We start from the raw sequence: 14,048 nt of genomic DNA, 5'->3' as shown, positions 1-14,048 counted from the left end.
TCAAACATCCGCACAATCTTGCCTTGAAATCTCTTGTCAATTTTTCTTTTCCGTCCACATCTAGGGAGGTTAGCCACAGTGCCATGGGCTTTAAACTTCTTGATGAAACTGCGCACGGTAGACACAGGAACATTCAGGTCTTTGGAGATGGACTTGTAGCCTTGAGATTGCTCATGCTTCCTCACAATTTGTTTTTTCAAGTCCTCAGACAGTTCTTTGGTCTTCTTTCTTTTCTCCATGCTCAATATGGTACACACAAGGACACAGGACAGAGGTTGAGTCAACTTTAATCCATGTCAACTGGCTGCAAGTGTGATTTAGTTATTGCCAACACCTGTTAGGTGCCACAGGTAAGTTACAGGTGCTGTTAATTACACAAATTAGAGAAGCATCACATGATTTTTCGAACAGTGCCAATACTTTTGTCCACCCTCTTTTTTATCTTTGGTGTGGAATTATATCCAATTTGGCTTTAGGACAATTCTTTTTGTGTTTTTTCATTTAAGACAAATTAAAACAAATTAAATGAAGATAATAATAACAAAGAATTTGTGTTTGCAATCATTTTCAGGAAGAAGCTGAGTATTATCTGACAAAATTGCAGGGGTGTCAATACTTTTGGCCACAACTGTATATATACATACACTGCTCAAAAAAATAGAGGGAACACTAGACACTCTTACTGAGCAGACACTTTGATGTTAGAGACCTTCCTATCATTTCTACCTGTTGTTCATTCCATTGGCACAACAGCAGGAGAAATTGAATCACAATCAGTGCTGATTTTACAGAAGTGTGACTGACTTGTAGTTACATTTTGCTGTCATCCTGCGGTTGCTGAGTGACATTCAAATAAAAGGAAGGTCATAATGGTCAGTGGAGTCATTTTTGCCCTCTGCCGGTCTGTAGCTTTGTTGTCCCCAATGTCTGCTGCTTGACCTTGTTGTAATGGACTGCCGTCTTAGAAATTTTAAGGATGGAGGCAGCATGACACTCTCTGTATCCCTCTGCTAGTAAAGCCAGAATTGAGCCCTTCTTTTCCTCACTCAAAACTTTTCTTTTCAACTCCTTTGGGATGGTTAAAAGTTTTTTTTTCATTCCTATTTTGGGATATTACTAGCACTTGTTTTGTCATCCAGCTTGTCCTATTGCAAGAGGATTGTGAACACCACAGCAGGGTTTCTTTTTATACTTTCCTTCATTAAATAAGATTTAGTTCAGGTGATCACCTAATCAGAAGCACATTAAGTAGAATGAGGTGTACTCTGGTTGGAATTCAACTGACACTGGAATGGAATGACTGTCAGACATGTAGAGAAGCTGATTTTTATAAAACTGTGCAGTGGTCTCTTAATTTTTGCCAGAGCTGTGTGTGTGATAGATATATATATATATATATATATATATATATATATATATATATATACACACACACACACACATACACACATATTACTGTGTATATATATACACACACACACACTAGCTGAAGAGCCCGGCGTTGCCTGGGTATAGTAACCAACTGTAGTTAGTTATAACAAGTTATAATGATTATATTGCACATAAAAACATTTCACATCATATATTCAGCACTACAGATTTGTAACACAGATTAACCAAACGATTACCCAAGTATCCTCTCCTGTGTGATACTTTCTGCTGAGCTGTGTATCTAATCTTAGCGTGTGTGATACCGTCTGCTGAGCCGTGTGTCTAACCATATACAGTGTGATATTGACTGCTGAGCCGTGTACCTAATCCTATCCTGTGTGATACTGACTGCTGAGCTGTGTATCTAATCCTGTCCTGTGTGATACTGACTGCTGAGCCATGTATCTATTCCTATTCTGTGTGATACTGTCTGCTGAGCCGTGTATCTAATCCTATCCTGTGTGATACTGTCTGCTGAGCCATGCATCTAATCCTATCCTGTGTGATACTGTCTGCTGAGCCATGTATCCAATCCTATTCTGTGTGATACTGTCTGCTGAGCCGTGTATCTAATCCTATCCTGTGTGATACTGACTGCTGAGCCGTGTATCTAATCCTATTCTGTGTGATACTGTCTGCTGAGCCGTGTATCTAATCCTATCCTGTGTGATACTGTCTGCTTAGCCATGTATCTAATCCTATCCTGTGTGATACTGTCTGCTGAGCCATGTATCTAATCCTATTCTGTGTGATACTGTCTGCTGAGCCATGTATCTAATCCTATTCTGTGTGATACTGTCTGCTGAGCCATGTATCTAATCCTATTCTGTGTGATACTGTCTGCTGAGCCGTGTATCTAATCCTATTCTGTGTGATACTGACTGCTGAGCCATGTGTCTAATCCTCTCCTGTGTGATACTGACTGCTGAGCTGTGTATCTAATCCTATCCTGTGTGATACTGGGCTCCCCCTGCAGTCTGTGTCAGAGGGTGGTCTGTGTTGGCACGGTAATAAATTGTGCTATTTCCAGCTTTACTGAAGGACGATAACACCATAGAAATGATAAGAATAATAGGCCACAGTTACCACAACTGTCTACAAAGAAAACTTGCTGATAGCAACCAATCACAGCTCAATTTTCATCTTTTAAACAGCTCTGGGACAGCGTGTCGAGTTTTGAGTGGCGACTTTTGTGTTTCAACTTTTATGTGGCGAGGTTGGTGTATGTGTGGTAAAATGTGTGCTGAGGGTGGTATATGTGTTGAAGCACATGGTAGTGTGTGGCGCATTTTGTGTGTGTGTTCATATCCCCGTGTGTGGTGAGTATCTCATGTCAGGGCCCCACCTTAGCAACTGTACGGTATATACTCTTTGGCGCCATCGCTCTCATTCTTTAAGTCCCCCTTGTTCGCATCTGGCAGATGTCAATTTGCCTCCAACACTTTTCCTTTCACTTTTTCCCCATTATGTAGATGGGGAAAAATTGTTTGGTGAATTGGAAAGCGTGGGCTTAAAATTTCGCCTCACAACATAGCCTATGACGCTCTCGGGGTCCAGACGTGTGACTGTGCAAAATTTTGTGGCTGTAGCTACGACGGTGTAGATGCCAATACATACACTTTTTCCCCATTGTGTAGATAGGGGCAAAATTGTTTGGTGAATTGGAACGTGCGGGGTTAAAATTTCGCCTCACAACATAGCCTATGACGCTCTTGGGGTCCAGACGTGTGACTGTGCCAAATTTTGTGGCTGTGGCTGCCACGGTGCGGATGACAAACTGGACATAAACACATACATACAAACATACACACACATCCACGTTGAGCTATATATATATATATATATAGAAAAAAAATAGGCAGCACTCAAATTAAATGTGAAAAAAGTGGATACTTTACTGATCCTCAGATGGCAACGTTTCAACGATGATCCGTCTTTATCAAGCCACGGGTCACCGTTGAAATGTTGCCATCTGAGGATCAGTAAAGTATCCACTTTTTTCACATTTAATTTGAGTGCTGCCTATTTTTTTTTCCTTTTGTCATTTTGGCTGTTTGGACACTGCTGAATAGGTTTTGCACCTGCTGTATTATTTTGGCAGTGCTGCCCTTTTTTCTTGATTATATATATATATATATATATATATATATATATATATATATATACACACATACATACACACATACATACATACACACACACATACATACATATACATACATATACACACACACACACACACACACACACACACACTATATATAGTTCTCTTTATATACGGTAAGGCATGCCAGTAATGCGAACTTTGCTGTCTGCAATAATAACAAATTCCTTCTAGCGATTGTCTTTGACAAATGAGATTCACATGTATAAGGGTTGATCACAATTACAATGCACCTGGAACAGTGTAAACTTGACTCAACTTTGCTCTCCTCCTGTAACTCTAAGTAACATGAGAGATAACACACATGAAAGGCTATGAAGAAGCAGGTTGTAGGGCAGTTGGCCTTTGTGCTACCTGCCTGCACTAAACTTGTAAACGTCTCCTGTGAGTGTCATATAAACACACCATTAGAACTCAGTTAACCTATGCGCAGAAAAATAAGGCTAAGTGCACTCTTTTCATAGGCTCTCATTCAAAATGTGATGTTAGCGTCCTTCTGTCTAGACATTATGAATAGTGTGTGTGTATATATATATATATATATATATATATATATATATATATATATATATTCAACTCTATGTCCTTCTCCCTGCAACAAAGTCTGCTGATTGAGAGTAAGGCGGTCCCCATATACAGGGGATGGTCAGCCGTTCAGGACAACTTCAAATGGGCACTGACGTTTCAATAGACTTTATAAAAATCAATAGTACATGCAAAAATATTCTTTTTTTAGCAGTGCTGGACTTAGGAGAAATGGGACCCTGTGCAAAATTTGATGACCCCTACTGGATACCTGCATGTGTTTTATATTCTAGGAAATTTGATTGAAGCTTTCTTCACATATATACCCCTATTTTTTTATATATAGGCCCTTATTCATTGAGACTTGCATTTTTTACTTTTTGTTATGCCAATCTTAATGAAGAAAACATTGGCGTACAATGGGCCTATTTTATTAAAATATTGCTCAAATACTTTTACATTGGTAATATATCCTAATGGATAGGTGATCAACATTAGATTGCTGGGGTTTCGACCAATAGTACCTCACTGATCAGCTTTTCTCAGTGCCTACGTCTGGATGTTAGCTGTTTCGGAGTGTAACAGCACAAGTTCACCAGTAGCAGCCATGGCCAGATACTGCAGATTTATGAGTATTAGGAATGAGTGAGTAGTCAAGCATTCGGACTCGCTGTACTCGTTACGAGTACCTCCTAATACTCACATTGGACTCGTTACGAGTACCTAAGTCTATGGGAAATGCGAGTAATGGGCTGTGTGTGTGTGCTGGGCTGGGCGGGGACTGTGCGAAGACTGTGCCGGGCTGTGTGGGACTGTGCTGGCCTGTGAGAAGACTGTGCTGGCCTGTGAGAAGACTGTGCGGGACTGTGCTGGGCTGTGCAGGTACTGTGCGGGGACTATGCCGGGCTGTGTGGGACTGTTCTGGGCATTGCAGGTACTGTGCGGGGACTATGCCGGGCTGTGCTGGCCTGTGAGAAGACTGTGCCGGGCTGTGCGGCACTGTGTCGGGCTGTGCGGGACTGTGCTGGCCTGTGAGGGACTGTGCTGAGCTGTGCAGGTACTGTGCAGGGACTATGCCGGGCTGTGTGGGACTGTGCTGGGCTTTGCAGGTACTGTGCAGGGACTGTGCCGGGCTGTGCGGGGACTGTGCCGGGCTGTGCGGGGACTGTGCCGGGCTGTGTGGGGACTGTGCCGGGCTGTGCGGGGACTGTGCCGGGCTGTGCGGGGACTGTGCCGGGCTGTGTGGGACTGTGCCGGGCTGTGCGGGGACTGTGCGGAAAATCGCGAGGTGAGTAGTGAAGTACTCGCCAGGATTCGAGTACCGCATTACTTGCCAAGTACCGAATCCTAACACGTATACTCGCTCATCCCTAACGCCTATCCATTTAAACAGGAGTGGATCTGCAGTACCTGGCAGCAGTAACTACAGAGTTGATGATGCTGTACTATTCTGTTACGAAACTGCTAACATCCGGTCGCTATTACTTGGAACAGCTGATTGGTGGGGATGCTAGGAATTGGAACCTCAGAGATCTGATAACATTAAAAGTAGTAGAGCAACCCCATAAGAAGCGTGTGAATCTTACTGAATTAGGTGTGCTAGTCCACCAGAAATATTACTGCAGTCACAGGATGGAGTACATTTCTGGTCTATTTTACCCCACCTTAGTGGTGTAATTTATGACGAACCTGCTCAGTGGGCTTTGCCACTTCCCACACTCTGCAAACATACCAGTCACTCACTAGCCAAATTCTGTATTCCACACAGCCCTCACAGACTGGCCCAGAGAGATGTAGACTATCTAAGGGTACACTTAAAAAACGCAAAAAAAAAAACGCTTACGTGGGTACACAGCCTCAACCTGCATTTTTGCCACAGCTTCTTTCCTGCCAAGAAATCAGGTTTTGCTGCTGAAAAAAAGTAGCAAAAACGCCCAGTGTGAACTTACCCTTAAGGTTTGCAGGTGCCATGACCCACTGGGAGAGGCCACGAGGTGCCAGAACAGCAGAACCCCCCATAAGTGACCCCATTTTACAAATAAGATCGGGATCACTCTACCGTATGTGATGTGAGAAACATAGAAATACATACAGCCACAGCTCCCGTCCTGAGTGCCGGCGGCATGTTGATGCGAGAGATTTGGTGAGCTTCTTGCATCACACACGGTAGTGTAATCCTGGCCTAACACCTATCTATGTGTGCAATGATCATATTGACACCATGAGTGTGTCACAGAATTTTATACCATTGAGCAGTGAAGAAAAAGTAACTCAATTTTTTAGACCAAAATTTCATTTTAGCCTCAAATTTTAAATTTTCATACAAGAAATAGGTAAAAATGGCAACAAAATTTGTCCCACAATTTCTACTGAACGTGGCAATACCCCATAAATAATAATAATAATAATAATAATAATGTGGCTGTACAGTACTACGTCACCATACAGAGAGACTCAGGAGGAACGGAGCGCTATTAGTCTCCTGGAGCACAGATGTTCCTAGAACAGTTTGCAGACTCCATATACAGAGCCCCTAATTGCTAGAGGAGCAGAAACCCCTCAAGTGACCACATTTTGGAAATTATACCCCTATTTATCTACAGCTGTAGTGACAATTTTGACTCCATCGGTATTTTCCAGAAACAAGCAGCAATGAATGTTGCCAAGTGAAAATTGCAAACTACCATTGTAGTGACCAGTACGTTACAGTCACTAGTGCGTTGCAATCATCAGTACATTACGCCCAGCCCGTGCTTCTGGAGGCATGCACCCATAAGTTAGGTGGGCTCTCATCGCTTCAGAAATGCCAAACATGGAAGCTATATGTTGTTTAGGTACTCAAAAGGGAGGGGACATTTGGATTTGGGAGAGGAGAATTTGCTGAATTTCTTTTGGTGGGTGTTATCAGTAACATGGAAGCCCCCTATATTTCTGTTAACTGATGACAGACCTGAGTGAGGGCTTGCTTTTTTTTTGTGGATCGAGTGGAAGCTTTTATTAGGAACATTTTATATAACATTTGGGATCACAGTTATCCGGCACTCTACGCTGACCACTTACTTTGGAGTTACCATCTAAATCTCTGAGAGACGTGATTCATATGAAGCCCCCGAGAGATCCATTCACTATAATGAGGCAGCAGAGTTACTTTGGACTCCATCTGGCCTCTGTTCAGCAGTGGCCTTCTTTTCAGAAGTGCACAAAAAATTGTGGCCAATAGAATTTTTATGCATTCCTACAAAGACGAACACTGCCGGATCAGAGGTCAGACGACGTCTACAGTACCTCCATCTGCCTCATTATAGGGAATCTTCTGCCAGAAGTTCCGTCTGAATCCCGTATTTCAGAGATTTACATGGAAATCCCGAAGCAAGCGCTCAGCACAGAGTGCAGGATAAATGTAGCAGAGACTTACTGCGATCTTTGGGAGGCAGAATTAAGAAATTAGCAGCAGGTGAAAAATTGGTTTAATTTATTTTTTACACCGGTCCTCGTGTGGGATAAGTGATTAGGCGACTTTATTCTTTGGGTCGGTGCGATTACAGCAATACCAGATTTATATCAGGTTTTTATGTTTGGCTGCTGTTACACACTAAAAGACGTGTTTTATTGCAGAAAAATAGTTTTTGCATCACCATATTTTGAGAGCTATAATTTTTTACATATTTCTGCTGACAGAGTCATGTGAGGACTTGGTTTTTTGTGGGACGAGTTGACATTTTTATTGGTACCATTTTCGGGCACATGACATTTTTTGATTGCTTTCTATTCCAATTTTTGGGAGGCAGAATCACCAAAGCCAGCAATTCAGGATTTTTTTCGGGGGGGGGGGGGATGGAGAGAGTTTATGCCGTTCCGGGTGTGGTAAAATTGATTTATTCTTTGGGTCAGTACGATTACAGCAATCCAACATTTATATTTTCTGTGTTTTTGTGCTTTGACACAATAAGAACTATTTTATAGAAAAAATTATTTTTGCATCGCTTTATTGTGAGAGCTATAACTTTTTTATTTTTCTTGTGATGGAGCTGTATGGCAGATTGGTTTTTTTTGCAGGACAAGATGATGTTTTCAGTAGTACCATGTTTATTTATATCCATTTTTTATTGTGTTTTATTCTACTTTTTCTTTGGCGGTATGATGATAAAGCATTGTTTTTTGCCTTGTTTTTATTTATTTTTTATGGCGTTCACTAAAGGGGTTAACTAGAGGAAGTTTTATAGGTCGGGTCGTTGGCAATACAAATATGTGTACTTTTATTGTTTATATTTTTTGTCATATAAATATTTATTTATGTATACAATATCTTGATTTTTTTTATTTTTGTTTGTTAAATATTTTTATAATTATTTAAGAAAATGTTGTTTACTTTTATTTTTACTTTATCCCACTATGGGGATATATTTTTTTACGGACTGAACGCTTGTATAGCATGGGGATGCAGCAGCATCCCTGTGTTGTACAAACAGTCAGCTCTGCATTGACAAAGTTGTTGATCAAGCAGCTTTCCTAGCTCTGGTTAACCGGATGCCGTCATGACTAAATCAAGTCACCATGGCAATGATCGGGGTCTCCGATCCAAGGGCTGGGGTTGCTGTCATCCCTCTGCCGGCTCACGGAGTGCTGTGGTCACGTTCGATCGCAGCATTTAGGGGGTTAAAGTGCCGGGTGGGAGCGGTGCGAGACTGCTCCTGGCACTTAGTGCCGGGTGTCAGCTGGCAGAATCAGCTGACACTCAGCGGCGATCGCCTGCGCACAGCCCTTGTGCGCGGGCCATTGCGATGACATAATAATACGTCCCTGGTCAATAAGGCCCAGGTCGCGTAGATGTATTATTATGTCAGAAAGGGGTTAATGAGTATTGCTTTCAATGTTTCAAGAAGAAAATAGCTAGCATAGTACTTACCATGCAGTTTTTTACCATTTCGGAGACCCGTGCTTACAGCAGACTTTTGTTTGTAATGTGTGTTGTAAAGAGACCTAGAACACCCACTTTAGATACTGGTCAGTTTTGGACTTTGCTCACAGAAAAGAATTGAACAGTGGCAGTCAATGCAACACACACACAGCTTGGCGAGAATTTGGTGTGGTGAAATTCATTGGCATTTTCTTCCTGTTCAAGCTGGGCGTTAGCAAAGGCCTTTAAATATTTTTCTCATGTAGAAAGGTAATGTGTTCCCATGAGCTACATGTTACTTTTTTTTGCTTCCACATCATTCAGGACACAGCGGCAAGCAATACTATGCTTTTTACACGTTCAAGTTCTGCATTACACTTATTAGCAGTTTTCAATTATTAGTACATTGTATTTGTTTAGAATTGTGTATCATTGTAATTTAGAATCGATTTCATGGCTTGCGTGGCAGAAGTTAGTTATATTTTTTGTTTCAAGATGAAAAAATAGCTAACGTCAGAAACATTTCTAGCAAAGCACAGACAGGACAATATACAAAGCCACTTACTCAGCTGAAGCAGACGGCAAATTCTTGTCCAGTGGTTCTAGTGGAGTGTCCATGGAGGCCTCTTTGCTTGGTTCTTGAGCTATTCTTCCCTGTAAATTTTCATATGCTTTCTTACACCTGTATCCTTTTATTTGTGGGAACTCATACTTCTCCCCATTTGATTATACAGCACTCTCTCTTTCCGTCTGATTCCCAGTATCAGCAGCTAGAGCAAAGTCCAGAGCTCATAGTTCACTCCCCTTTTCTATTCAAGTATTAGTCTCACATGAACCCATTACATTAGCAGAAAAATGTACATTATAATACTGATAAGACTACTTACAAGCTGCATGAAATGACAACCTGTCCTTGATCTCTTAAACTCTTCAGAAAATGTGATCATATTGAATACAGATATCTTCTCTCCATTGGCGTCTAGTTTTTAATTGCATCTATTAAAACTTGTGACCCAGATCACATTTGTTCCAGAGGAAAAACACTGAAAGAGGAACCAACACTAAATACTGGAAGATAGAGGACAAAAATTCTCAGCACTTAGATGTATGCTGTGACCATGAGAGTTGATAAGAAAATCTCAGACACAAGTGTCACAGTGTGCATAAGGTTACTAGGTTAGCCATGACAGCTACAAGAATTTGGTTTTCAGTACTATATCCATCCTGATGACACTCAATTATACACATTGTCTCCCAATATCACCCCTGCATTACTACAAAATTCCAATGATTGTTTTTGCGCTGTCACTAACATTGTCTTCTCTCTATCGAAAACTGAATCTGTCAAAAAACGAACTCCTTGTGTTTTCTCCCTCCACTAACCTGCCTACATCCGGTATTGCCATTTCTACGTGTGGTTCCACCATTATTCCTCACCAACATGCCCGCTGTCTTGGGGTCATATTTGACTCAGCTGTTTTCTTCACTCTCCACATTTGATCACTCACTCATGTCATCTACACCTCAAAAACAGGTCTAGAATTCAACCTTTTCTTACCTTTGACTCAGCAAAAGCGCTTACTGTTGCTCTTATTCATTCTTGTCTGGACTATTGCATCTCTACTAATCGGTCTCCCTCTTACTAAACTCTCCCCTCCCCAATATGTCCTGAAAGCAAGTCAGGATCATATTCCTTTTCAACCGCTACACCAACAAGTCTACCTGTGCCATTTGTCGCACTGGTTGCCCACTCATTACAGAATTCAATATAAACTTATCACTCTCACCTACAAAGCACTCCACAGTTCAGCACCACCTTACATCTACTTCCTCGTCTCATTCCATCACCCTACCCATGCCCTGAATAATCCTGTCTCCAAAACTTCTCAGTTGCTGCACCAATTATTTGGAATGCACTACCCAGGACTGCTCTTTTCATTCCCAATACACACAGTTTAAAGGGCTCATACTCACTTGCGAGTCTCTCGCATGAAAACCTGACACTGCCGCCCCCACTCAGACCGGAGCGTGCGGTTACATGTATTTCTATGCAGCTGCACGCTCCGGTCCAAGTGCCAGGTTTTCAAGCGAGAGACTCGCACGAGAATCGTGCAAGTCTCTCGCGAGTATGAGCCTTAAGGGTGGCATAAAAATACATTGCTTTAGACTGGCCTATCGTCTCGTCTCACCTCACTTATCTAACTATCCCTGTTTTGCCCATACAAAATATTCCTCAAAATCAGGGCCCTCGTATCATCTTTCCACACAGCCTCCATGCACTTAATATCCCTCTGTGTCTGTACTGTACACATACTGGCTGGTGACTGATTCACACCACGTTATGTGAATACCTTATTATATTAATGGCTGGACCGTACAATACAAGCACTTTTACCATTTATCTTTCGTGTTCCCCCCGTTTCCTTATAGATTGTCAGCAGCGAGCAGGGTGCTCACTCCTTTTGGTATCTGAGTTATGTTTATTATGTAATGTCTTTACTGCCTGTACAAGTCCCATGTAAAGTGCTGCAGAATATGTTGGCGCTATAGAAATAAAAATAATTATTATTATGAGTGACAACATTCACCCATGCATTCAGACATTAGCCTTAGGAAAGTGTTCACACTGGTCAGGGACCCATCAGATATATGAGGCCACCTTGACGTTGGTTGATAGGCAGGCATTATTTGGTTCATTTTGTGCAAAGCGTCTCATGTATTTTTCCTAATATTCAAAAGCAATTTTTGCTATTCACACTTTATAGATTTCACATTGACATGCTTTAACATGATTAGGTGCAACCATCTTCGTATATTGTACTTGTAAGTAGCTGTTTTTCGATATGCACCTGTTCAGACTAGTTCTTGATGTTCAAGTCAGTTTTCTTTGTATGCTAGCTTTCTGACTGAGCACTCTGCTCTTCACCATGTGGTGATTTTAATTACAGCTGGTTCCTGCCAACCCATAAATGTAGGCTTTACTGAGAGGTGTCCACATTCACCAATGCATTTAGACATTAGCCTTAGGGAGGTGTTCACACTGGTCAGGGGCCCATCAGACATATGAGGCCACCTTGACATTGGTTGATGGGCAGACATTATTTGGCCCAATTTTGTGCAAAGCCTCTCATGTATTTTTTGCTAATATTCAAAAGCCATTATTGCTATTCACATTTCACATTGACAAGAACTAACACGATTGAGTGCAACCATCTTCGTATAGTGTACATCTAAGTAGCTGTTTTTTGGTATGCACCTGTTCAGACTAGTTCTTGATGTGCAAGTCAGTATTCTGTTATTTATTATGAGTGAGCCATATTTAACTAGGAAACGAAAAAACTTGCTATACCACTGCTCTGAGTGTTATATTTAGACCAGGCAATATAAAACAAGAAAAAAAAAATAGGAGTATGTCCACGGAGTCAAATAACACTACCATGACTGACATGTAAAAGGTGACAATACATCCTTGATAGCTGTCACTGATACCTATTCCCTTCAACCCCCCAACCCTATTTCTTCTCCATCGGACATTGCAGGAGGATTGGGATACTCCATACTTATTAGTTGATTGACCCAACCTGGACTAGCTAAATTGGTAGGTTAAGAAATCATTCATCTAATTTGTGTGACCATCTTTGTAATTTGAGCAAGTTTGACATTGACCAAAATTGTGATGGCTAGAAAAGTGGGTGAAAGTATCAAGTAGCAGATCTTGTAGTGGACGTCTATCAAAAGTGATCCCAAAGAATGACTATAGGTAAACCAGTAGTCTGTCTAGTTTGATTATGCGGAAGAGCTACTGTAGCACTAAGGCTAGTTTCACACTTGCTTTTTTTTGCAGCGCGTTTTTCCCGCAAAAAAACGCATTGAAAAAACGCATACAAAAGCATACAACTGCTGCGTTTTTTTCAAGCATTTTTATGAGCATGCATGAAAAAAACGCAGCGTTTTTATGCGTTTGTATGCGTTTTTAGTGCGTTTTTACCGCGTTTGCGTTTTTTTCCAACATTAGGTGGCCCCTCACACTAACCCAAACCATGACTTTACTAACCCTAACCCTGACCCTAACCCTGACCCTAACCCTAACAATAACCCTGACCCTAACCCTTAACCAAACCATACTTAACCCTAACCCAAACCCTAAACCCTAATTAACCCTAACCCTAACCCTGACCCTTAACCAAACCATACTTAACCCTAACCCTGACCCTAACCCTGACCCTAACCCTTAACCAAACCATACTTAACCCTAACCCTGACCCTAACCCCAACCCTAACCCTGACCCTGACCCTTAACCAAACCATACTTAACCCTAACCCTGACCCTAACCCCAACCCTGACCCTTAACCAAACCATACTTAACCCTAACCCCAACCCTAACCCTGACCCTAACCCTTAACCAAACCATACTTAACCCTAACCCTGACCCTAACCCCAACCCTAACCCTGACCCTTAACCAAACCATACTTAACCCTAACCCTGACCCTAACCCCAACCCTAACCCTGACCCTGACCCTTAACCAAACCATACTTAACCCTAACCCTGACCCTAACCCCAACCCTGACCCTTAACCAAACCATACTTAACCCTAACCCCAACCCTAACCCTGACCCTAACCCTTAACCAAACCATACTTAACCCTAACCCTGACCCTAACCCCAACCCTAACCCTGACCCTTAACCAAACCATACTTAACCCTAACCCTGACCTTAACCCTGACCCTTAACCAAACCATACTTAACCCTAACCCTGACCCTAACCCCAACCCTAACCCTGACCCTAAACCCCCTTAACTAACCCTAACTCTAACCCAAACCCCTAAATTCCATGGTTAACAAAAAAAAACGCATGTGCAAAAAAACGCATACATGAGCATGCCAGTGCGCATGTATGCGCATCCATAGGCTATAATGGCCATTTTTAGCGCAAAACGTGCGCATATGTGCGCATGCGCTTTTTTGCAGGGCCAAAAAATGCAACATGCTGCGTCTGGAAAATACAAACGCACACCCCAAAAAAACGCA

At 41.9% G+C, this 14,048-nt stretch overlaps 1 protein-coding gene across 2 annotated transcripts in view; it reads right to left on the bottom strand.

Moving 5' to 3' along the window:
• The window catches only part of LOC141048307 (GRAM domain-containing protein 2B-like), a 106,330-nt gene extending 96,562 nt beyond the window's left edge, over positions 1 to 9,768 (bottom strand). The window contains exon 1 of one of the 2 annotated variants that reach the window (XM_073543799.1): positions 9,583 to 9,768. In XM_073543799.1, the coding sequence (XP_073399900.1) occupies positions 9,583 to 9,635 (53 nt within the window). In that variant the 5' untranslated portion in view covers positions 9,636 to 9,768. The remainder of the gene's footprint in view (positions 1 to 9,582) is intronic. The other variant, XM_073543774.1, reaches the window with a different exon arrangement.
• Positions 9,769 to 14,048: the final 4,280 nt, after the last annotated feature.

This window comes from Dendrobates tinctorius, unplaced genomic scaffold, assembly GCF_039654945.1.
Source record: "Dendrobates tinctorius isolate UK_male_01 unplaced genomic scaffold, ASM3965494v1 ptg000011l, whole genome shotgun sequence".
Taxonomy (NCBI): Eukaryota; Metazoa; Chordata; class Amphibia; order Anura; family Dendrobatidae; genus Dendrobates; species Dendrobates tinctorius.
Note: the sequence above shows the minus strand (reverse complement) of the source record. Positions and strands in the feature narration are given on the sequence as shown.